We start from the raw sequence: 25,827 nt of genomic DNA on the forward strand, positions 1-25,827 counted from the left end.
GTGAGAGGTTTATCGCAGGAATGGGTGGGTGAGATTCTGTGGCCTGCATTGTGCAGGAGGTCAGACTAGATGACCATAATGGTCCCTTCTGACCTTAATATCTATGAATCTATGAACTTGTCCTTTGTCTTTGAAAAACAGATTTATCCACTCGACAGACTTGTCCGGTAAACACACTTCAGTCACAATTTCAGCTTATGTTCATAACTTTACATATAATGTTGCTACATACACTTCACCATGATATTACTGACCAGCAAGTAATTAGTTTTCAAATGATAACTTACAAGGCATATTTTGTACATTACAATAGTGTGTACATTACAATAGTGTGTAGGGTGTGAATACAGAGGTCCATTTGGTCACAGTGAGTTTAGTGTACTTGTGGCAATTGTGGCAGCTCACTATGGTTGTTTGTGGTGTGTGAGCATTAATATGGTTGTGATATGTGTCATGGTTGTGTTGTGTGGAAATCAATGCTGTTGGGGTCTCAATATGTTAGGTCAGGATATTGTGTGTAGTGAAGCTGAGAGGCCACTGTGCCCACCCCGGCATATCACACGTCACCTACCCCTTTCAAGTAAATTCTGCTTGTGACGTTGTGCTGTGTTTTTTGGGATCAGTGGTTCAGTATTTCTGATTCTTATACTGTGGTTCTTCCTCTTGCCCTCTGGTTAATCTCCCAGTTAAATTGTGAGTGAGCCCCTGACTACAGTAGTGGTCTGTTGTAGGTGCATAGGGGGTTCATTGTGTTTACGTTGTGTGGGGAGGGTCAGTGTTACGGGGTGTCTGTGTGCAAGAATGGGCCAATGGTGGGGTTTGGTGTGTTGTGTAGCCATTGTGGAGTGTATGTGAGAGAGAAGGGCTGTGTGTGCAGAGAACTTGGTGAGTTGCAGTTGTGTTGTTGCATAGTTTAGTTGTTATGGGATTTGGTATGCTTAGTTGTAAGGGTCTCAGTGTTATGCTGTGTTAGTGGTCCCTGTGGTTGTGTTGTGTGGGGCCCCTGTGATTATATTGTGTAGGGGTCACCGTGGTTGCGAGGGGCTTGGTATGGATGAGTTGTGCAGGAATCACTGTGGTAGTGAGGGGCTCCGGGTGGTTATTTTGGGCAAGGGGTGTCACTGGTTGCCAGGGGCTCGGGGTGGTTGTGTGGTGTTGGACTTGGGGTGATTCTGTTCTGTGCTGTGTTGGGCTCGGGGTGGTTATTTGCGGGGGGTGTCCCTGGTTGCGAGGGGCTCGGGGTGGTTGTGTTGTGTAGGGGTCACTGTGGTTGTGTGAGGGGCTCGGGGTGGTTGTGAGGGACTCAGGGTGGCTGGTTGTGCTATGCGGTGGTGGGCAGGGGTCGCTGTGGTTGGGAAGGATTTGAGGGGCGGGGGCGTTGTGCCGTCCCGGTGGGAGCGGACGCGGCGCCCCCTCTTTCGGGCCTGCCCGGTGGTTGTTTCCGGAGGCGGGGACCGGCGCGGCGCGGGTCAGGCCGGTTCTCGGCTGCACGCGCGGCGGGAGGGAGAGGCGCTGCCGGGCCATGCAGGCGGAGCGCGGCGGCGGCGGCCGGCCCAGGCGGGGAGGCTGCAGGCAGGGCAGGAGGAGGCCCGGCGGCGGGGATAGAGCAGCAGAAGGCGGCGGGGACGGACACAGCCGAGGAGGCGGGGGCCGCGGAAGAGGCGGCGCTCATGGGCACGGAGGAGGCGGGGGCCGAGGCAGGCGAGACCCTCGGAGCCGGGGGGCAGCGTCTCCCGCCCCTGCTCGCTACCACAGACGGGTAAGAGGGAGCAGAGACCGCGGCACGCGCCGGCCCCGGGAAGGGGCTGCTGCAGCCACCACAGCAGGCACAGGCCCCGCTCGGCCCCTGCCTGCCGCTCGCTTCCCGGCACGCGCCCTCCTCGCTGACGAGAGGTGCAGGCTGGGCTGAGAGGAGCGCCCTGCAGGAGGGGAGCCGTGACCCCCCCGCAGCAGTGCCGGGTCTGAAAATTACCCGGGAGGTGGTCGCGAGCCGAGCCCGGGGCTGGACTCCCCCGAGCCTGTTTTGTGAGACTCCGGGGAGGGGAACACGCTGTGCAGCGCTTGAAATGCAGATTTGGATTTCGTGGCGTGAATCCATCTCTAGTGTGACACTGAAAAGCGCCGCTTGCCAGAACGCGTTTGTTTGGCAGAGTGGGAGGAGCGAGTTCAGCCAACTACTGGCACCAGTGACTAGCTGCAGAAGCTGAGAGGCCACTGTGCCCACCCCGGCATATCACACGTCACCCACCCCTTTCACGTAAATTCTGCTTGTGACGTTGTGCTGTGTTTTTTGGGATCAGTGGTTCAGTATTTCTGATTCTTATACTGCGGTTCTTCCTCTTGCCCTCTGGTTAATCTCCCAGTTAAATTGTGAGTGAGCCCCTGACTACGGTAGTGGTCTGGCACCGTGGGGAGCCAGGTGGAGACAGAGCAGCTGCTTCTGCCACATTTCTGATCACACTCTGAGCCCTTAGATGATGTGATGATTTAGAACGTTGGTGTCAGCTGGTGTCTCGGCTATGTTCTGGCTTTCACCATTGCTTATGCTGGTATATGGCCTTACACTGCAGGACGGGGGTTAAGGCACAAATGGATCCTGGTGCAGAATCAGGGCCTTAAAGTATAAAATGAAACTGTTGTTTGGTGCCATTACATAAAACGTATTCACTAGTAATGTCATTTGTAAACAATATAAACTTCTATGGTGTTACATACATAAAAATGACTGGACTCTCTATTTTGAATATTAAGTTTTGTTTTCAATCCTGGGGCATACAAATGCAGGTGGAATAAAAGCACTCTGCAGCACCTGCAATATTTGAGAAAACCAATAGCTTTGGCTTGCTTTGTGCTGGATCCTGCAAGAGTACAGGCAACAGGAAATAGGACGTAAAGTCCTAAAGAGTTTTGACATCTACTGCAGAGAATATAGCAAAGATAACTGCCCCATGATAGGCCTTGTCTACAGGAGAAAGTGCTTGCAAAATTTATTTAATTCAGTTAATTTAATTCAGTTGAAGCTATTTGTGTGTGTGTGTGTGGGGGGGGGGAGGCAGGCAGGCATGTGAGCCCATGCATGTGTGTGGCCTTTAAATAACAACAGTTTCAACCTTTGTATAATTAATTTTTTTATCTGGATATTTTTGTATATATTCCAGTATTGTTGATTATTTACAGACAGTTTTTCTAACTTTAAAGGGAAACAGTCAACCTAAAATCACATTTCTGTATGAATTTTTTAACCTGATATTTTTGGAAGTAGCCCCCAAAGGTTTACTATAACTAAGAGAACAGAGAGTGTTTTTTAGTTCTCTATTTTCTCAGTTTGTTTACTTTGTGCATTTGACAATACTTTCACTATTTTATTGATAGTTGTACTCTGTATCAAGTGCACGTGTAACGCACCTTATTTTTGCTCACAAAAGTACTCCCAATGGTGTATGTATGTGCCAGCTGTAGGTTGGATTAGACTTACTTCCAGCAAGACTAACCACTGTCAGTATCCTCTATGTTATTCTGTTATGTCAGTGCCAGTGGGACTGATATGGATCACATGACAGCACCAACAGTGCACACAGTGCTCCCAGAGCTATCCTATAATTTCCCTGCCTATGTGCTTGGAACTGTTGAATAGGTACCCCGAAAGTGTGGCAGCTCCCATTTGGGTACTTTGAAGACCTCAAACCATGCCATTCCCCGTTCCTTCAACCAGCTCCTGTAGCTCCCTGGGACCTGTGGGGAGGGAAGACCTTGGCATGCTGGCTCTTAGTTTGCTAGAATCCACAGAAGTACTAGGAATATCTGCCTCCTCCAATCCCTTCTGCTCCTACCAGGTCATTCTAGATGCTCCTTGGGGCCCATGGAGGAGCCCTGGGGAGAGAAGACTGTACTCTCCATCCCAACCAACCTTGTCCTGGTCAGGCATTTTGGGAGAGCTTTCCTGTTTGGATTAGAACCATTTTAATGTGGTAGATCTTGAAGCTGAACTAGATGTTTCTTAAAAATAATTTCAGACTTGTATTCTTACACAAAGTTTAAAAATACATTGCAAAGTCGCTTAGAAAACTTGCTTAGAAAACTATTGAGGGTAAACTATTTGATATTTGCAAAAAGAAAAGGAGTACTTGTGGCACCTTAGAGACTAACCAATTTATTTGAGCATGTGCTTTCGTGAGCTACAGCTCACTTCATCGGATGAAGCTGTAGCTCACGAAAGCTTATGCTCAAATAAATTTGTTAGTCTCTAAGGTGCCACAAGTACTCCTTTTCTTTTTGCAAATACAGACTAACACGGCTGTTACTCTGAAACCTATTCGATATTTGAATTCCTTCTCACTGTTGGCATTTCAACCTCTAATATGGAAGTCTCTGTTGTATTATGCTTGCAATTATGGTAAACCTAGGTGAGATCTATTAAGATTATGTCAAATTAAAGTCGTCAGATTTTTGGTTTGCTCAGCCTACTTCCATGCAGATGAGAGATGAAATGCAAATAAAATTACGGGCAAACAGAGACCAGCAATTCAGTAAACCTATAATAAAGTACACTTTTATGAACAAAATAGTTTCATATGTTGAGAAACATGTACTGATGTCACACCATTAGTATGTTCATCTTAAGTTTCCTGAGTGTCCCTGTGTAGACATGGCTTTAGGGTTCTTTTTTGCACAAAGGCACTCTTTGTGCACAATGAGTGTCTACAAGGAGAACTTTTGTGGAATAGCTGATTCTGGGCTATTTCCCCATGTAAGCATGTCCTTAAGCTGTAATGCAAATCTCCAACACTGTTTTGTAATAATGTTTTCCTGTCTGCAGTGCAAACAAAAACCATGTTAAAACACTGATGCCCCATACTGTGTCAGTCATTGATTAGGCATGGTTAGTCTCAGGGCGTGTCTAGATTCAGGAAATTTAAGACAAGTTAACATATGGTGTGAAATTAATGCACATAAAGCACATTAAACCTCTTTATGGATGCTCTACTTCAGAAGTAAAGTGGCCTAAGGGCTTGTTTACATTTGAAAGTTAGGCCTTGTCTACACTGCCACTTTCTTGCTCAGGGATGTGAAAAAACACCCCCCTGAGCGCTGCAAGTTTCAGCGCTGTAAAGTGGCAGTATAGACAGTGCACCAGTGCTGGTATCCACGCCCCTTGTGGGGGTGGTTCTTTCCCAGCGCCGGAGCTGTGACTACACAGCCATGTTAAAGCACTGCCACATACCCTTATTCTGGAATAAGTATCTACACATGGACTTATTCAGGATTAGGGTGTGGGTTTTTTGTTTTTTGTGTTTTTTAAGACAAATCCTTAGTTTGCTGTGGTTTAATCCTCCAGGATTAATATACAGCAAACTAAAGCCACTTTACGTCTGAATGAGAGCATCCATGCAGGGTTTTAATGCACTTTATGTGTCATAAGATGAATTAACGAGTTGTAAAGTTAACTTTCCTGAATGGACCTGTGTAGAGAAACCCTCAGGGTATGTCTGTCACAGAGCCTATACCGCATAGCCAAATTTATATAGCCCCCTATTGTAGACACAACCTACGTCAACATAAGGAGTTTTTCTGTGAGTGTGGGAACACCACCTCCACAAACAATGCTACCTATGTCAACAGAAGTGGTCTTCCGTCAGCATAGCAGTGTCTATACTGTGGTTTTTGTTGGCATAGCTATGTCAGTGAGTGGGGTGGTTTTTTTCACACCCCTGACAAACACAGCTACGCCAACATAACTTATAAATGTAGATCAAGTCTCAGTGTAGGTTAACCCACAACAGATGTTTTGTCTTAGTTACTAGTAAATCTCTGTACCCAAAGCAAGTGAGGCTTTGTCTAGACTTAAAGTTTAAATTGACATAGCTACATTGGTCAGGGGAGTGAAAAATCCACAAGCCTGACCCATGTAGCTGTGCCAACTTAACCCCAAGTGTAGATGCAGTTAAGTTGGTGGAAGAATGCTTCCATCACTCTAGCTTCTGTTGTTGGGGGAGGTGGTGTTCCTACATTGATGGAAAAACCTCTTCCATTGGTGTATGCTACATCCATACTAGAGGGTTATGCCAACATAGCTAGACTGACATAGCCATGCTGGTAAAGTCTCCTATGTGTAGACCTGGCGTTAGAATGGAAACATTTTAACTTTTGAGATCTGGAGTTCAGGATTCTGCTTTTCACTTGGAAGCTTTGATGGTATCAGAGGCATCAGAGAAGCGTGTTTTTTGTCCAGGCTTGCAAGAGAAACTTGCAATTTGAACTCTAGGATAGTAAAGGAGAAAATAACGTTAAAATATTAGTTTTAAAATACAAATTTATTTTATTAATTTTATGTCTGCATATATTTTGTGTTACTGATTTACATCTCAAACACTTTTGTGTTTTTAAGTGTTTTGGTCTGTTTTTCTTTTTTTTTAAATCTGATTTATGTATTACCAATGCACCTCTCTGAAGTATCTGGACACTTTATTAAGGAATTGACATAATTGCTGTGTCATTCTTTCAGCAAATAAGCCTAGAATCACTCAGGTTAGAACACCATGAGGAACAGTGTGACTAGTGTCTGATATTCTTCCTTGGGAAAGGGGAAAAAAAGGGGACTGACAACCAAATGGTGTTATCTTTGACCAGGATGCACTTTGTTTTAATTGGCGCGAAGACTGAATGTTCCCAGTCCTCTACCACAACATGATATGTGGGAGAGACAGGCTCTGGGGCAGTTGGTTTGCCAAATGTCATATTTCATTGCAGGTGTGGGTCATATTGGATAATTCTATGTTTTTTTTGTTTTGTTTTTTGTTTTTGTTTTGTGCACCATTCCTGGAGGTACTGAAATACCAGGTTGATGTGTGGAGTGGATGGAGCAAACTCCTATTCCATCTCCCTGTTCCAAAAATCCATTTAATATATAGTCCTCAGATAGAGGACGTATGTTGCTTGCTCTATTAAACCATCTAATTTATGTTAAAAATAAATGGAACACATTTTCAGTTACTTTTTTTTCTGTTTGTAAATTAGAAATTATAGTACATCAAGTACTAATTTTTCAATCAACCAGCAGAATGTTTGTCTCCATCTTTATCCTGTATAACTCCTTTATCTTAATATTCTAGACAGTTTTGTATTTTATTCCATGTTCTACCATGAATTTTTTTACTTTTATGTTTAAGTCATAGCCTGTGTACACAGAAAATAGTATATCATTTATTCAGAGTTTTAGAAAGGATTTAAAGTTTCCTTATGATAATTATCTTGACTGGATGCTCCTCAGGCAGCATCAAAAAGCTTTAGGGCTTGCCTTCTAATTCTATATTTTTTGTCATTACATTTGTGACAGAATGTAGTGTGCTCTCTAACTGCCATATCTTTTTCTCACTGCTGAGTGACATATCAGACATGTTATGTGAAGCCTGCTGCTTCAGTGTAGCTGGAAGTTCCTGGTCTGTTCTGACTTTCCTTTTCTCACAGGTAGGGAAAGGTCAGAGTGCATTTTTTATGTTCTGAGTGGTGGAAGCTGAATGGATAGATCTGTTGCTTGCTTTCTTACTCCCTTTCCTGTGGTTAGCCTCTTGATGGCATCAGATTCACTTCAGTCTCAAACTGGAACTTAGTATTTTATTTAAAGATATAACGCTGGTCTAAATTAATATCTAATGTTATCAGCCTAAGTTAAATTCTGTCTAGTCAGTAAAACTTGACTTGAACCTTTTGTAGCTTGATCAATACTTTTGCTTCACTAACCTTGCAGTCATCGTAAATAGGAGGTGGAGGGTGGCATATGGGATATTTTACTCTTAGAGTCTTTGTAATAGCCAAAAGGACTGCTCACAAATAGGACTGCAAAATTGGGCTCATATTAAGCGATGCTTCTATTCAGCAAAAACTCTTAACAGGAATATAAAATATACATACATGAAGTCAGTGGAAGTTGTGCCTGAGTAAGAAATATTGACTAGTTCCCTTCAATATTAATTAAAGAATTTAAAAATCATAAAATCCATTTTTATATTAATTTCTGTCTGCAGCATTGCAACTAATCAGATGACTACTCTGTCACAGTTACAGGGCTAACTGCACCTTTATCCCTGTGCTAGGCATCTTTGAGTGCACTCCATCAGGTGTCAGGCCTTGTGCCTTTACATTGGGCCATTGACTACATATGAGCTTAGTAAGCGATTCTACTAGCTTTGGCACCTATGGCTCTTTCCTTTGGGAGCCTATAACCAGCAAAGTTTTTGTTTTAATGTTAACAGTTGGAACAAAGCATTTAGAGATAAAGGATTTTAAAACAGCAGTCTACACACATCTATCTTACCTATAGACTTAACTTCAGGGGATGCTAATCTAGGCAGGTATAAGTTCTTATCTCTGTCAGACTGAATGGCTCCCCCAAAACAGCCTCCCTCCAGAAAGAGAATCTCTCTTTATCCAGCCAGAGATGTCTTGTCCTTGTCTGTTCCTGGTTTTTTTTTTTTCCTCCTGCTTGTCCACACCAATTTGGTAGGCTGCATAGGAAGTTGAGCCAGTCTCCTCAGAGTGAATGGCTCTGCCATTGTCCTGTACCAGCCCTCAAGCATTTATCATGGATGGCTTATCTTAAACCGTTGTTTTTCCATTCTGCTTATTTTCCGAACAATGCTTAACCCAATCTAGTCATACAGTGAACATCCCAGTAACCATGTTAACATACAATATTAATAAATTATTACAGAACTGCTGTAAGTCCATCACATAGTGTCTTTTTCTAATCCAAGTAGGAAAAGTTATTTCCCCCCCTTTTTTCATCTTTGGTTCTGTCTTTGCACTTTTACTATCTTGCTTCTGCTGTTCTGAACAGTTTTGTCTCTCTATTTCTCCCAGGGTGTGTCTGGTAGTTTCTTTAATTTTATGAGCAAGTACGCTTAGAGGTCATCGTGAAATTCTGTGAACTTTTAAAGGTGTCTTCATTTAAGTTGCATATATTTTTAACTCTAAAAGCGGGAAAGTTATTTTAAAGGATTTTAGATAAACCATTAACACTCTTCAGTTTATATTATAAAGGGGGGCATTATTTGGAAGAAACTGTATATTGATAATGGTTTTAAGTATTTAAGAGAACTTAATTCCAAGACTTCTTACAAGAAGTTAACAGCACATTTCATTAGAAAAAATAAGTATAAGTTGAGAGAGAACAGAATTAAAGGTCAGAGAATTTGCCATTATACCATTTTTCTGTACTACTCAGCTTAAAATACAGCATTCTGACTGCCAAGGAAACAGCATTAGTCATGAACAGCAGGTGGGGTAGGTAGTCTAACCTTTCTCTTTTATGCTGATCATATCCAGTATTTATGTGCCTGACTGCCTTAGTTATTCAGAAATAGGTGGTAGTTGACCATTTAAAATAAATAGTGTACAGGTAAGTGCTTCAAAACATAAAAACAATGTGGGAATATATTTATTTCTCATCTCATTTTGTGGTGTTTTCCATAATGTGCAAGAAACCAAAATTTGAATGTTCATCTTCAGTTGGATTCTTACGGACTGTAGCTGCAATCCTTACCACAGGAAAAACTCAGTAGGAATATTACCTGTACAAGGACCAGGGAAACTTGCTTGCCTAATTCACATGTAGTCATCCCCAGTGAAGTCCCTGGAACTATTCATGTAAGCCAAATGGGATTTTGTGAGTAGTCAAACAGAAAACTAACTTTTTAAAATGGTTTGCAAAAGTTATACATTCTGGTGGTTCAGAAATCTTTATCCCAGAATATTCTAAGTGGGCTAAAAAACAGTCCTATTTTTCAGCATGGGAATTTTAAGTGGGTTCATAGTTCTGTGTAAATGGACTGCTAATGTGAGACTGCTTCTGTTTCCTATTTCCTCACAAGAGTGAGTGAGTGTTGGGAACAGTATTATTGCTTTTCAGCCCTACATAATATGATCATATTGTTCTCTAGTAGTCCTCAAAAGGTTTTAATTGAATTTAAAAGAAAAACTTTGTGGCAAGCGATTCATTGTTGATTTAGGACCCCATGACAAATGCTGGAATGAATATTTCTGACTGTTTTTAAAACAGCAAAGTAATTCATGCCTGCATAAATCTGTCTTATGGAATGAGGGGCTCCCAGTTTTTCCCATCCACTTTTATGTATGGTATTCCTTTGCATTTGTATGGGCGTTTGTCATCTTATTTATTGCTTTAAAAATGCCACCTGGTATAAGTATGAGGCTTCAGTGTTTCTGTTGGTAGACATCAATAACAGAACCTTGCCAGTGAAATCGGTAAATTCAGTGGAGTGTGTGAGAACCTTGCCTCAAGGTTACTGCAATTCTGCTTCTATTCCTGCCTTTCCCGAGAGGATAGCTATAGAAAGATTCTCTTTAACCCTGGGGTGGCCAGACTTTTTTGATTTGTAGGATTGCACAGGGATGAGAGATTGAGATTCTGGGTCACAACTGTCCCTGGGCTACGTCTCTTATGTTGCCAACATTGCTTTAAGCTTATTCTTATTGCCTGAACATTGTAGCTTTGCCCTTATTTTCTTTTGGTGGTGTACCACTCAGTTACTGCTGCTTTGTGTTCTTCAACTTATTCCTGTGCCTATTAATTCATAGCAACAATGGGAACTCATCAAAGTAACTGAAAATGAAGTTTCAGAGTAGCAGCGGAGACAGGCCAGGCCTTGCTTACAGATAGCCCCGCAACCTGAAGCAAATACTCACCAGCAACCACACACCATGCAACAGAACCACTAACTCAGGAACCTATCCTTTCAACAAAGCCCATTGCTAACTGTGTCCACATATCTATTCAGGGCACACAATCATAGGGCCTAATCACATCAGCCACACTATCAGAGGCTCGTTCACCTGCACATCTATCAATGTGATATGTGCCAGCAATGCCCCTCTGCCATGTACATTGGCCAAACTGGACAGTCTCTATGTAAAAGAATAAATGGACACAAATCAGACATCAAGAATTATAACATTCATAAACACTTCAATCTCTTTAGTCACTCGATTACAGACCTAAAAGTGGCAATTCTTCAACAAAAAAACTTCAAAAACAGACTCCAACGAGAGACTGCTGAATTGGGATTAATTTGCAAACTGGATACAATTAATTTAGGCTTGAATAAAGACTGGGAGTGGATGGGTCATTACACAAAGTAAAACTATTTCCCCATGTTTATTCCCACCCCCCAACCCCCCACTGTTCCTCAGACGTTCTTGTCAACTGCTGGAAATGACCCACCTTGATTATCACTGCAAAAGGTCCCCCCACCCACCTCCCCCGCTCTCCTGCTGGTAATAGCTCACCTTACATGACCACTGTTGTTACAGTGTGTATGGTAACACCCATTGTTTCATGTTCTCTGTGTATATAAATCTCGCCACTGTATTTTCCACTGAATGCATCCGATGAAGTGAGCTGTAGCTCACGAAAGCTTATGCTCAAATAAATTTGTTCATCTCTAAGGTGCCACAAGTCCTCCTTTTCTTTTTTTGAAAATGAAGTGATATTATACTCCCTTTCTCTTTCTCCTTCATAGCAATCTTTAGCAAGAGTGCAAAAAATAAATGGTCCCTAAGAGATGGATTAAAAATGAGTACATACAAGTACAATTGTTAGAACTGTGGTCCATAAAGAAAGTTACAGCTTGGGGCTCTGATCCTCAAATGGATCTATGTGGGCAGCATCTAACACGTGAGCGATGCCCTGTAGACTTCTTTGAATGATTACAAGAGGGTGTTCATACAGAGTCAGTTTCAGGATCAGGGCCTAATTGTGCAACAACTTTGATAATATAGGATTGTGAGACCTTCTGTGGACAGGTAGCAATGCAAAATGGTGTTTTGTCAAGGTATTTCTAGTACTGTGTTTCCCAAACTTGGGATGCCGCTTGTTCAGGGAAAGCCCCTGGCAGCCTGTACGTCCCTCGGCCTGCGCTGCTTCCCACAGCCCCCATTGGCCTGCAGTGGCGAACCACGGCCAGTGGGAGCCGCGATTGGCCGAACCTGTGGACGCGGCAGATAAACAAACTGGCCCGGCCCACCAGGGGCTTTCCCTGAACAAGCGGCGTCCCAAGTTTGGGAAACACATTAGAGATGAATGTACTAGAACAGTATCACAGCACCAATAAGCTTACATAAAGGATGTATTCTCCACCTTCAGGAAAGTGGCGCTGAGTCACTCTTTAGGGGGAAAAAGTTCTGTAATGAAGTCGATCTTGCAAAGAGTGCAGTTTTGAACACAATGCTGAAATGAACGGGGAACCCGATGGAATTGTGGTCTTAAAAAGCATATGTGAAGTAGCCACTCATCAAAGATAAATGTATGGGGTTTTTTTTAGATTTTTAACTAAATCAAGTTACCAAACTTCTTTTTAAAAGCAGAGGTACTTTTTGTTAGAGCACATAGAAAGGCATTTGAATACATCCTCTGAACTTTTTTGTCCTTGAATAGCTGAAAAACCACTGAACTAAAATGCAGGTTTGCGGATTCCTGATATGCCATATCTAGTTTAAGAATAGTGGGATAGCTGTTTTATAAACACTGCGGATATTACGATGTATAGTGGAATTGTTCACACCACCTTAACAATAGTATTGCAAATATTCCTCTCGAATACGTTGAGCCAGATATAGTAATGTGTATTTTACAAATGCCAGAGATAGATGGGAACCATCCAGAGTGTCCTCTAGAGCTTTAAACAGATTTGGGAACTGGCCTACCTTGCCAGTAACTTATTTTTCAGTCATTTCAGGCCATGTTTTCTGTAGCTGCAGTGATTCTTCTTGGGGGAAAAGTTAAAAGTATAATAGAACCTCAGAGTGACAAACACCTCAGGAATGGAGGTTGTTCATAACTCTGAAATGTTCATAACTCTGAACAAAAATTTATGGTTGTTCTTTCAAAAGTTTACAGCTGAACATTGATTTAATAGAGCTTTGAAACTTTTTTTATGCAGAAGAAAAAATGCTGCTTTTCACTTAATTTAAATGAAATAAATACAGAAATAGTTTTCTTGCTTTATCATTTTTTTTTTAAACTTTACATTTAACACAGTACTGTACTGCATTTGCCTTTTTTTTTTTTTGTCTCTGCTGCTGGCTGATTGCGTACTTCCAGGTCCAAATAAGGTGTGTGGCTGATCAGTCAGTTTGTAATTCTGATGTTCGTAACTCTGAGGTTCCATTGCTCTAGAACCTATTCACTATAGTGTACCCCATCTTCAGTTTGTATTCACATTACTAGTCCCATTTAAGTTCACCTGCTACAAGCAATTTTAAAATAGGGGAGGGGGAAAATAATCTCTCCCCCTTGAAGTCAGTGGGATGTCTCGCATAAGTAAAAACTCCAGGGTCAGGCTGAGTGTGTGTGAATGTTGAAGACCACTAATGTTTTGGTAGAGCAAAAGATTTCAGGAAGATGAACTTTTTGTTTTCTTTCAACAATCAAGTTGGGACTTGCTTCATAGTATCTCTTTCTCTATCTTTATATAGAGCATCACTTAGAACTTACTTATTTATAGAAGATACCTTTTCTCCACTTTAGCACATGCTGGCTCTTGTAAGCCTAAAGTGATCAGTCCTGATGTCCAAAATCCATGAGGCAGTTTCCTGGACTTCATACAGCTTTCAGAAATTCCCATACTGTACAACAAAGATTAAAAGCTTTCTGCCTGGTATCTGTCCTTTCAGCTGCCCTTTCTTCTAATTAAACTTCTTCTTTTGCTTTGGTAAATCTCTCTAAAGGTCACAAATGGAGCAAGCTAGTGGAGAGGATTACTCTTTGTTGCAGGGAGATCTCTCTCTCTCTCTCTATATATATACACACACATATATATATATATATATATATATATATACACACCTTCATGAAAGACCTCTCTCAAGGCATTTTTTACCTTCTGTAAAACTCATTTGCTTTTTCTTATTTCCCTCATCTTGATAAAGTCTGTAATGAGAGGAGAGATTGTGCTGGAAGAGAGAGATGTGGTGTTATGGGGGCTAAGTGTCCCATAAAAAAGGAAGTAAATTATCCCTGTTAATGAGAGGCAGTACTTAAAGGTCACTGAGGGAGCCTCATCCATGGATGTCTGAAACTGTACAAATGCCAATAAGAAACGAATGTCAAATAAATACGAACACCCTAACCACCAATAATGCATTAATGCTCTTCCAAAAATATTTTCTTATCCATTTTTCAGTTTTATAATTGTGACATTAAATCTCTCTAGATTTAGTTCTCAGCAGTACTGTTTGTTATTGTTTTATCTGCATGTTAGTGCTACTATGAAAATGCAAAAGAAAGGCAGTGCAAGGCACAGAGAAACAGATGTTAGGGGGCTTATTCCTTCACCCACTTACTTCCCTGGTCCATGTCACATGAACAGAGAGCAACAATACCCGAAGTCCAAAGGTGCAAACAATTCGATGTTTATTGGGGTGAACTTCCAGCAAGCATGATTCCAGTTTCCTTCCTTAGTGTCCCCCTTCCCAGCTCTGACACCACAGAGACTTACATCTGTGTCCCTGTTCCCATTCCTGCCCTTAGCCAAACATGATTCCAATTTCCTCACCCTCATTCCCTGTTCCCATTTCCCCCTTTAGCAAAACATGTTTCCAATTTCCCCACCTTATTCCCTCCCCCACTTCCTGACTGACTGCAGACTATATAGTAAAACTTGAGTTCCGCTTAGCTATACCTTAACCAATCATTTTCCTGAAATTTTACTAACCAATCCTAACATATTGTAAAATGATTATGTAACCAATTATATCCCACCACCTTATATTTAGAGGTGCATGTGTCTTATTAACTCTGTTTTCTCCTAGAGCTCCAGGAAGAAATCCCAGCCAAGGTTTTACCCTATCTGTGATTTGGGGGGGGGCGTGTCATAAATATAAAGGGAAGGGTAAACACCTTTAAAATCCCTCCTGGCCAGAGGAAAAACCCTTTCACCTGTAAAGGGTTAAGAAGCTAGGATAACCTCGTTCGCACCTGACCAAACTGAATGCATCTGATGAAGTGAGCTGTAGCTCAGGAAAGCTTATGCTTAGATAAATTTGTTAGTCTCTAAGGTGCCACAAGTTCTCCTGTTCTTTTAGCTTAAAGATAGAGAAAAGTCAGGATGTTTTGTCTACAGACCTAATAGACTTAGGCCAAGACTGAAAAGAACAAAGCACAAATGCAAGAGGAGGTGCAAACGCCCACATTCACTTGTCTGAGGTGTCTGATAAAAACTGCAGTTGAATGACTTTTACAAATGGTTAGTTTCTAATGAATAATTAATGATTAATTGGAAGGGAAATGAGCTTATCTACACAATGTGAAACCCTGAAAGGAGGACATATAATGGAGGGTGGTTTAATGTCAATGAGACAGCAGACTAGATTGATGGTTTCTCCAGAAGTGATTGTTTGATTTCTCGCCCTATTGTGTTGTTTGTCGCTAAATGCAAACAACATAATTTATGATGCTGAAAAATTTTATCAAACAAGATGCACGATTTCTGGTTTCTAGATCTCAAAATATACAGTAGGACGATTGTTATGTCTGCCAACCTACATTAGAAACAACATGTGCTGTGGCTTATAGAATTTCTGGCACTTTGATATTGCTTGTAAAAAGAAAAGCATTGGTGGTGGTGGGTGGGAACAGGGAGGCTGTTCCAGGCATAGGAACAGCATGATACAAGGACATGCAGCTGAGTGGGAGTAGGAGATGGAGAGCGGTAAGGCAAAAGGACTTGGTAGCGCATGGAGGGTGGGTTGAGTAGGAAAAAATGAGAGCAGAGAGATAGGTGGGGTAAGATTGTATTGGAATTTGTAGGAGAGTACAAAATATTTGATTTTAAGTAGTACAAGGATTCTTAGAGTGGTAGTGGAGTGCTCAGAGCAGGAAGGTTATGTTTGCAGTACACTTTGGACAGGTTGAAGATAGGAGATAAAGTTGCAGAATGGGAGTTTAGAGAGCTAAGAGGGAGAGGGACCGAGTACCGAACTCTGAGAGAGACAGTATATAAGGGGAGTAGGCAACCTGACTACAGATGTCGCTGCCAAACACATTCTCTTATGGCTGCATATCAGAATCCTTGAATATGCCACTGCAGCAGCAGGACACACTAGCCTATACTGGGAACCCATGGGAGAAGAGCAAGCTCAGCTACTCTTGGAACAACTATGGAGTGGGTTGGGAGACAGCAGTGTTTGGGCTTCCCCTCACCAACCAACCAATCCCTAGACTGAGCATGTCACCCCAACAACCAATCCCTTTCTCCTCTGGGGCCACTGTATGATGTAGGAGCCTCTGACCTCTCTGGACTGGAATGAGAACCCCCAGAGCAAGGACAAATACAAATAATAAATAATAATGTGGCCCTTTGATCCAAGCAGTTAGCCAATATTCGGGGCCTTGTCAGGTTGTTTCCAGTCAGAGAAACTGAAGATATGATTTGGGTATTACTTCAGAACAAGCCTGTTTATTTACAAAGAATGTATGTAAAGTCCTGTTTTCCTGAGCCCAGAAGAAACAGACAATATGAGGCATTTGCCTTGTTCAGAAATCAAAGTCTGTCATTTCAGCAAGTGCTGTGCCCAAAAGAAGCTCTGTCTTTTAGCTTCCTCAGAGGACCACACGGCACTGCTGCTTCCCTTGTCTGCTGGCTTTTTTCTTACTTTCTGGTTCTCTGTTTCACTCATACCCCTATCCAGTGTTTGCATCAATCTCCATGAACCCCTTTGTGCCACATGGCTTAGCTTCTGCTCGTACCTTGCAATGTTGGCCTGTTCTTCTATTGTTCTAGTTATTACTAAATAAAAGGGCATTTAATTTCTCTCTCATTTCATCTGAATGAAGGGTGACTAGTACTCCCCTCAACTTTTACTAGGTCTGTGGTTGATGGCTGCCATTAACATTTTCCAGCAGAGCAATAACAGCTGAGAACCAGGAGAGTGTGAGTTCTAGAGTCCCTTTTTCTACTAGCTGATTTTAATCTTTGCCTTTCACAACTCTTATTAAGATGTGTCTCATTTTACAGACATGGTATACAAGCTGGGAATAAAACACAGCTCTCTAAAATGGCATCCATTTACCATGCTACCTCTCAGAAAGAATCAATTAGATCTGTGTCCTTGGTTACACTGTCTGTAAAATGGGGTTACTCATGCCTGGGTAGCCCATTGTTTCAGTGTGTTATACATCCTCTTCTCCTGGCTTGTTTAAAAAGGGTAAGAGTGTGTCTACGCTACTGAGTTTTGCTGATGCAAATTATGTCAGCGTATAGCCACCACAGTTGGTACATCGCTTGTGCATATGCTTACTTGGCTCCTTGTGTTGGTGCTGTGCATACTTACCAAGAGTACTTGTGTCAATGCAGAGTGCATTGAACTGTGGGTGGTTTTGGCAATGCATGGTGTGGGAGAAATGAGTTACACAGGGGTGACTGAGCAAGGGGTCAACTTCTCATAATGCAGTGTTCTCCATCCAATGATATTATATCTGTCTCATAATTTTTGTACCTGTACTCAATTTCCCACAAGTCTCTGCTGGATTGATCACTGTCCACTATCTCTGACAGATGAATGGAACCTGCACAGCTCTGTACTATTGTCATGACTGTTGCAAGCACAGGATGCACAATCCTCTGGTATATGCACACTCTCCAGAAGACTCTGGAGGAACGTGATTTTTTTGGAGGATAGATTGCTGTGGGACATAGAGTGCGAACCAATTCACTGTTATTGGTGGCATTCACGGAGAAGCTGCAGACAGTGGAATACCACTTCTGGGCTAAAGAAACAAACACCAACTGGTGGGAATGCATCGTAATGCAGGGTTGGGATGATGAGCAGTGGCTGCAGAACTTTCAGATGCACAAGACCACATTCCTGGCCCTGTGTGATGAGCTCGCCCCAGTCATCCAACACAGGGACACCAAACTGGGAACTTCACTGGCAGTGGAGAAGTAAATGGCAAATCTCACTGTGGAAACTTGCACCACTGGATTGCTACCGGTGAGTGGGAAAATCCACTCTGGGGGATGCTGTTGTCAAGCAAGTGTGCAGAGCCATTAATTGTCTCTTGCTATGCAGGACTGTCATTCTTGGCAATGTGATGGACATAGTGGATGGCTTTTGCAGCTATGGGTTTTCCAAACTCTGGTGGCACAGTAGACGGCGCACACATCCTTATATTGGCACCATTACCTTAACACAGCCCTTTCTGTTGATATACTCTATTTTCCCATGGTTATGGAAGTGCTGATGGATCACCAGGGACACTTCACTGACATCAGTTTTGGCTAGTCAGGGAAGGTACATGATGCTCCTATCTTTAAGAACACAGGACTGTTCAGAAAGCTATAAACAGCGACCTTCTTTCCTCACTGACAGATTACCACTGGTGATGATGAAATGCCAGTAATGATCCTGGGGGATCCAGCCTACCCTTTATTCCCCGTCTCATGAAGCTGTCAGGCCACCTCGAAAGCAGCAAGGAAAGACTTACAACTACAGGCTCAGCAGGTGCAGAATGACAGTTCAGTGGGCTTTTGGTAGATTGAAAAGGCACTGGCTTTGTTTACTCACTAGATTGGATCTCAATGCGAAAAATATCCCAGTGGTTATAGCTGCCTGCATGTGTAGTGTCCTGCATGATATTTGTGAAGCAAAGAGGGAAAACTTGCTGCAGAGGTAGAGAATGGAGCAGCTGCCTAGCTATATGGCTCAGAGAGGTTTTGAAAGAGTACTTTAATAGTGCGCCACAGTAATGCATTGTGATGTACTGTGCTGTACCTAGCCCTGCTGTTTTGGGGGCCTGTTAGGAATTGTGTGGTGCGTGGTACGCATATATGACTATAACACTGACAGTGCACTATTAATTTTTGTGGTGCTTGCTGTACATTGATGATTGTTACACTGTGTTTGTCACTGACCCTACATATTATGAGTTTACAAGACCCCTATTTTCACTGCCCAGAGACATTACACACAATGTGTGTAAACTAATGAAAAAAGTTTTATTCAATAATGAAAACAGCACCTAACAAAATATCTAAAGAACATAATAGTAAATACTTCTTAACTTCAAAAAATTTGGGAACCCTTAACAAATAAACAGGGGAAAAGAACGTTGATGTCCATTGTAGCTACACATACATCAGTTGCGGCTCTCAGAGGTCAGTGTATTCAGGGTGGATAAAAATCAATGATTTTTTTAATTTAAATTGGATTTTTTTGATAAAATGCTTTTTGAGGAAAAAACCTATCTAAAGATCGTTTTAATTAAGATACATTATAGTTTAAAGAGATCTCATCATGGAATAGGGATTATAAATTCTAATTCTGTAGTATGAGACAATATGTTCATGTAATATTTAAGAAACGTTTTGTAAATGAGTTCCAATAGTTCATGGATTAGGGACACAATCTTATGGGGTTCTAGGGGCTTCTGTATAGATTATTTAGGTTAATCTTTCTATCTACCCAATGGGACTCAGTTCTCAGTCTAGAAGATACCATCAGAGATACTTAGTTTTGCAGTTCTCAAACTTTGGGTTTGTGTCTCCAGAGATAACATGCTTGTTAACAGCAAAAATGTTTTAAAATAAATAAATAATATATAGAGGTGAGAAATAACAGTCCTCAATCCTCTTGTCCCTCTGCAAATTTGTGTACACAGAGTCAATCCCTTACCCCTCTCTAAAATTGCAAAGTTTCTAAAAGTTCAATGAACAGAAGATTGTTGGGGGCGGAATAGATCTGGACAAGGAGAAGTCTGGAGATAAATGTGAGAAGGGAGGGACAGGCAGTAGAAACAAAAGTGTGCTGCTCAAACAGTTTCATTCCAGAAGTCTTGAGGTCTTTCTGAGTGTAGCCTTCATTGATTAGATATCTACTGTACCATTCTCTCACTAGAAGGGAAAACCTATAATGGCAGCAGACTGTAAAAGAGACCCAGTTTGGGACTATTTAATGAAGTTCCTCTACCTGTGGGTAAGACAGACGTGTGCAAAATGCAAACAGTGCAATAAAGAAATGCAAGGCCTGGTTGCCCGAATGAAACAATATCATGAGAAGTGTTTCTTCTCAGGAGGAAGCTGCGTTGAAAATGATGAAAGGAACGTGTCTGAACATGCAGGATCTTCAGGTTGGTAAACTTTTTTATTTCACACTTCTTTCTTAAGGACTGCCTGTCTTCTGGGCTATTCTTGAATTCTCATGTTAGTACAATAGAGTAACAACTATATTTTTTGCTCAATCATTTTAGATTCAGTTGTGATAAAAAATAAATAGATGAAATAGGCAGATCTTCCTTTTACAATTTCACCTTTTAAAGTAGTACTGAGTGTCAGTGAATGCAGTGAGTAATACTAAATAAGCAGTATGGTAATAATAATTAAATAACTTCATTGACTTATTTTGTTTAGGAGAATCCATCCTCAACATACAGGATTCTGAAGACTATCCACCTTTAAGATCACCATCATTTTCTAGAGTTTGAGTTATCTCCCAATGATAGTGTTTCAGTCACATCATGTATGTCACATAGCCACAGTATATCAACTGTAGCAAAAAGAAAAAAAAAACTCCATCATCCAGAAACAACCATAGATAAGTTCGTGATAAGAACCAGCAGATTACAAAAAAAGAGATAATTGATGAAAAAATTGCCCGTTTCGTTTATGCAACAAACTCTTTCTGTATGATTGAGAACCCACACTTCATTAAGACCAGGATACAGTCCACCCAACAGAGCAGATGTCACAGGCAAATTACTGGATAAAGTATATGAAAGAGAAATTGAGCAGCATGCAAAAGGTCTCGCGGGTAAAATTATTAACCTGAGTCTTGATGGGTGGAGCAGTGTCCACAATGTTCCTGTTGTATGTGCTTACTTGACAACAGAAGAAGGGAATGTCTTCCTTACAGAAACAACTGATAAATCAGGAAATGCGCACACAGCAGAATACTTACAAGAAGTAGCAGTACAAGCTATAACAAACTGTGGAAAAAAAAATTCAAATGTCTAGTACGAGCTTGGTCACAGACAATGCTGCAAATGTATCCAAGATGAGAAGAAGTTTAGAAGAGAGTCCTAAGCTAACAAAATACAATTGCAGGGCTCATTTGATGCACCTCCTAGCCAAAGACTTCAGTGTTCCAGAAATGAAGGCTAATGTTGATGAAATTGCAAAATACTTCCATAACAACCACTTCGCAGCAGCTGCTCTGAAAAAAGTGGGAAGGAACCAAGCTAACTCTCCCACAAGACGTGCGATGAAACTCAGTAGTGGACTGTTTTGAGCACTAGATCAAGAATTGGTTTAATCTGATGACAGTTTATGAACAACATTGTGAAAAAATAGATGGCCCTGTCACAACCAAAGTTCTCAACACTGGGCTTAAGAGAAATGTTGAACACATGCTGAATACCCTGAAGCCTATTTCTGTAGCCTTGAACAAAATGCAGGGAAATAGCTGTTTTATTGCTGATGCTGTTGAAATTTGGAAGGAACTGAGTGAGATATTAAAAAGAGAAATATGCAGTGACAGAGTTTAATTACAAGCATTAAAAAAACAAATGGGACAAGCGCTATCTCCAGCTCATTTTTTGCAAATATTCTCAATTCTCGGTACCAGGGTCAAACCTTAACTGCTGAAGAAGAGGAGTTGGCTATGATATGGACATCCAGCAATCATCCCTCCATAATGCCAAATATCATAAACTTCAGAGCTAAGGGTGAACCATTCAAGAAATATGTTTGCTGATGACGTTTTAAAGAAAGTCACAACAATGAACTGGTGGGCGTCACTTAAGCACTTGGATTCAGAGACTGTTGAAGTGATAATCTCACTTTTAACAGCAGTAGCTTCTTCTGCTGGTGTAGAAAGAATATTTTCTTCCTTTGGACTAATTCATTCCAAATTGAGAAATCATTTAGAATCTAAAAAAGCAGGAGAGCTTGTTTTTCTTTTCCAGGTTATGAACAAACAAGAAAATGAAGGTGAAGATGACTGAGTTAGCTGCAGAAGCCAATATTTTAAGTTTCTCATGTTGACCTGGCTGACATAGTCAATTTTAATTTTTGTTTTGTGTTTTTTTAAAATTCATTTAACTATTTTAGTTAAAAACAATTTTAACAAAAACAAATCTAATTTTAAAAAACTTGAATGTTCAACTAAATTCAAAAATTCATATGCTTGTTTTGTTAAAATATTATGTTTGCTGTTGAAGAAAAAAATCCAGAATATATAATGTTGTTGTTTTAGTTAAATAAACAATTTAAATGTCTGTCTGGTGGTGATCTCCTCCTAATACAGCATGGCAAGAAAATCCTCCAAATATTAATGATTAACCTGTTGAATTTGAGATAGTTCACCTCCCAATGACTTCATAAATATCTGCTTCAATTACCTTTGGTAAATACAATCATTCATTTTCTGATATAGCTGTAAAACTAATCTGAAGAGTTTTCAAAATAAATCACTTTAAAAATGTATAGTGTGTATAGTTTCTAAAAATGAAACCTACATCTATCTCTGTGTTGTGAAGAATATGTATTAAGGTTATAACACCCAAGAATGCACTTTTATGTAGAAATCCATGATTAAATCGAGTGTTCCTGACTAGTGATTTAAATTGTGATTTTAAATCAATTTGATATAAATCAGATCCACCCTGGTGTATTTTAAGCTGTGGTTGTCCATGGTTTCTACGGAGTGCAGTGGTAGGAGTAAACGTGCTGGCATAGTTCTCCACTAACTGCCATGGCAATCAAGTCCACACTTGTTGCATCTGGAGGTCCACAAGAGTCTGCAGGATCTGAGTTTCTTGATGGAGAAGCTCCATTATGTCTCAGTGCATCTTTCTCTTCTGTTCCTGGGCCCTTCTCCTCTATACTCTTTCCTTCCAAATACAGTCCACAGTATTCACCCTCCAGGCTCTCTGTTCAAAGTCTGATGCAGCACTAACTTGCAGGACATGTCCTCCCATGGCCTCCCCCCTACACCCACCATCTGTGTCAGTCATTCCGCTGATGTGGAGAAGATACCCCTCAAGGCTGCAATGGCTGCAGCTACAGATAAAACGCACACAGGTACCATTGTCGGTATAGTATGTACAGAAAGCGAAACTTAAGATTCAGAAATCATCCCTTCCTTTGTTCCCCAAAAGTGTTAAACAAGACCTGCTTATTGCCATTTCTGCTTCGGATCGCTTGTTTAAGGCACCACTAATAGCACCCGCCATGGTGAATATGACTCGCTGGGGTGAGGGAAACGAGGAGGGAGTTGCTTAGTTGCATGAAACTAAGAGTATAGGGCAATGGGACTGAATACTGGCACCATTTTCTACAGGTAGTGGTGGTTTTAGCTGATACCTCACTCCTGCGGGTAACAAAGGCAGAAAGAGCACAGCTGCTGCTGATGTCCTGAAGTTGCTCAGGCCTGTACACTGCTAGCCTGTTTAATGCAAAGGCGCCCGCTCTAGTTCCTGTCCAGTGGTGTGGGAAAGTTTCAGACCGTGGAGGAAGAAATAAGTCTGCAATCTCTAGAAGCCTTTGGGAGCAGATTGCATTTTACCTCGGTCGAAGTGTCATCAAGATCTTTTAGGAGGATTCAATGGACACCCCTGTGTTTACAGACAAACTGCTCTGTACACCCCCCCCCCCCCCCGGCCTGTCTAACTATAGAGAGGAATGAGAGGTAGTAACTCTATTGCTCGTTGTTGTTTCTACCTTTTTTAGTACAAGAAAATTCAATAGCTGTGCCCTGATAAGTTGGGGAAATAATAACTGTAATGGGAATTTTATTTACACGCTTACCCAAGGTTCCTTCCCCTGCTTCACGCTTGCCTGCGCTCAACTTCAGGGACTAGCTGGACTGTGGTGGAGTCAAAAACAGGTCCTGACTCGTGGCACAGTTGCACCTTCTGGTTGCCTGTCCCCAGTACTCTTCCTCTTCCTCATGGTGGTCCTCCTCCTCGCTGTTCATGGCACGGGCCTGTGACTCAGGCTCCATGGAGGTGTCCACGGTGGGTGTGCGGAATTGTGGTAGAGTCTCCACCAAGTGTGGAATGCAGCTTTTTGTAAAAGTGACAGGTCTGCAGCTCGGCACCTGAAGAGTTTTTGGCCTTTCTGGCCTTCTGATATGCCTGCTGGAGTTCCCTGGTTTTCAAACAGCACTGCTGCTAGTCCCTGATGTAGCCCTTCCCCTGCATCCACCAGGCAATCTGCTTGTAGATGGTGACATTTCTATGGCTGGTTCAGAGCTGTGTTTGCACAGCCTCTTTTCCCCACAAGCCTAAGAGATCCAATATCTCCCGTCTACTCCAGGTAGGAGTGTGTCTAGAGCGTGTAGTCAGCATGGTCAGCTGGGCAGTTGCACACAACAGCATGGTCAGCTAGGTGTGCTTGCTCAGCTGGACAATCAGGAAAAGGCATTTTAAACATTTACAGGGGTTTTAAAGGTGTGCGTGCATGCGTGCGTGCCCGCCCCCCAGGCAGGGGAGTTAACAGTTGTAACTAGAGCAGTCAGTGTTGGGTAGTGAGGGACATCAGCTGGAGGGCTGTTAGGGTTGACATAGGTAATGCAGTGTCTACACTTGTGCTGCGTTGACCTACGTACATTGACCATAGCACAGTGTAGCTTTGGGAAGTGGTGTTACTATGTTGGCATAATGGGGCACTTGTATCAGTAAGAGAGAAATTTTACGTGTAGACGTGCACAACTAGGTCAGCTCAAGGTGGCGTACGTTGACCTAACTTGTAGCATAGATCAGGCCTGAGTGTTTTTGTGCTGCCAGATAATGTAGATAGTCCTGTAGCTCAAGTGGTAGAAGCCTGTGTTGCATTGCTGAAGGTTTGGTGGTGTTGCATGATAGGGAAGGGATGGGGTTTATTACAGCTGAACATCATGGAATTTGTTTTTATTGTTTTTTCTTTAACAAAAAACAAAGAAAACAAACAAACAAATCCCCACCACCTCCTTAGGAAATTACATACAAAATATTGCATGAATAGAAATGTATTTAGGTTGCAAAGTTAAGCTCTTGAAAGTGAGAAAATGCCAGAAATAAGGTATTGTGTTCAATGACAAGTCTGCCTCCTTGTGGGTATGCATTAAAATACAGTCTTTACTTATGTGATGACATTAAATCAGGCAGCCAGATCTGGTATAGTTAAAGTTTAGAGCTTGTCTCTTTCCAGTGCTCTAAAATCTGCATGATTATACATATTGTCAGTGCCCAGCTGTTGACACAACCTGCACAATTCTGTATTGAAATGATATAGACTGGAACTTCAGAATGCACATGCACCTCTTTCCTTTCATCACACACGGGTGACACAGACCTGAATCTCATATCACAAACACACCTCTACCAAACTGGCTCACATACTGCCTCCACTACTCAGTACAGCTGCACCACCTAAAACACTGAATGCAACTGGACTGCAGGCAGATAAATCCCCATAGCTCTTGCCAGCTCCAGAGGTGCAGAATTAAGGTTTCATGGGTGTTTACATTAACTCTGTGTTTCCTGGTTTTCAGAAATTGGAGGTCTACTGAACTAGACATTCTGGAAGGACACGAGCTGTCATTGGGCAACCTTAACGCTAGATGTCTGAGCTTGCACCTAGCTGTATCAAAGTGCAGTTTATTTAAATGAGTCCAGCTCATCAAGCAATCCAGTTCACTCTGTATGACTTACCCTGTCCTCATTATTTATCAATCCATCAGTCTTTTTGTCATCTGCAGATTTTATGGGCCATTGTTTTATTTTCACTTCTAGATCACTGATAGAAATATTACATAGTGTCTGGCCTAGAACTGATCCCC

At 41.7% G+C, this 25,827-nt stretch overlaps 1 protein-coding gene across 1 annotated transcript in view; it reads left to right on the forward strand.

The window, feature by feature from the left end:
- Positions 1 to 1,371: 1,371 nt before the first annotated feature.
- AVEN (apoptosis and caspase activation inhibitor) overlaps positions 1,372 to 25,827 on the forward strand; it is a 170,692-nt gene continuing 146,236 nt past the window's right edge. The window contains exon 1 of the mRNA XM_084631722.1: positions 1,372 to 1,759. Within this exon, the coding sequence (XP_084487848.1) occupies positions 1,523 to 1,759 (237 nt within the window). The 5' untranslated portion in view covers positions 1,372 to 1,522. The remainder of the gene's footprint in view (positions 1,760 to 25,827) is intronic.

The sequence above is a fragment of the Lepidochelys olivacea genome, assembly GCF_965140295.1.
Source record: "Lepidochelys olivacea isolate rLepOli2 genome assembly, chromosome: 6".
Lineage (NCBI taxonomy): Eukaryota > Metazoa > Chordata > Testudines > Cheloniidae > Lepidochelys > Lepidochelys olivacea.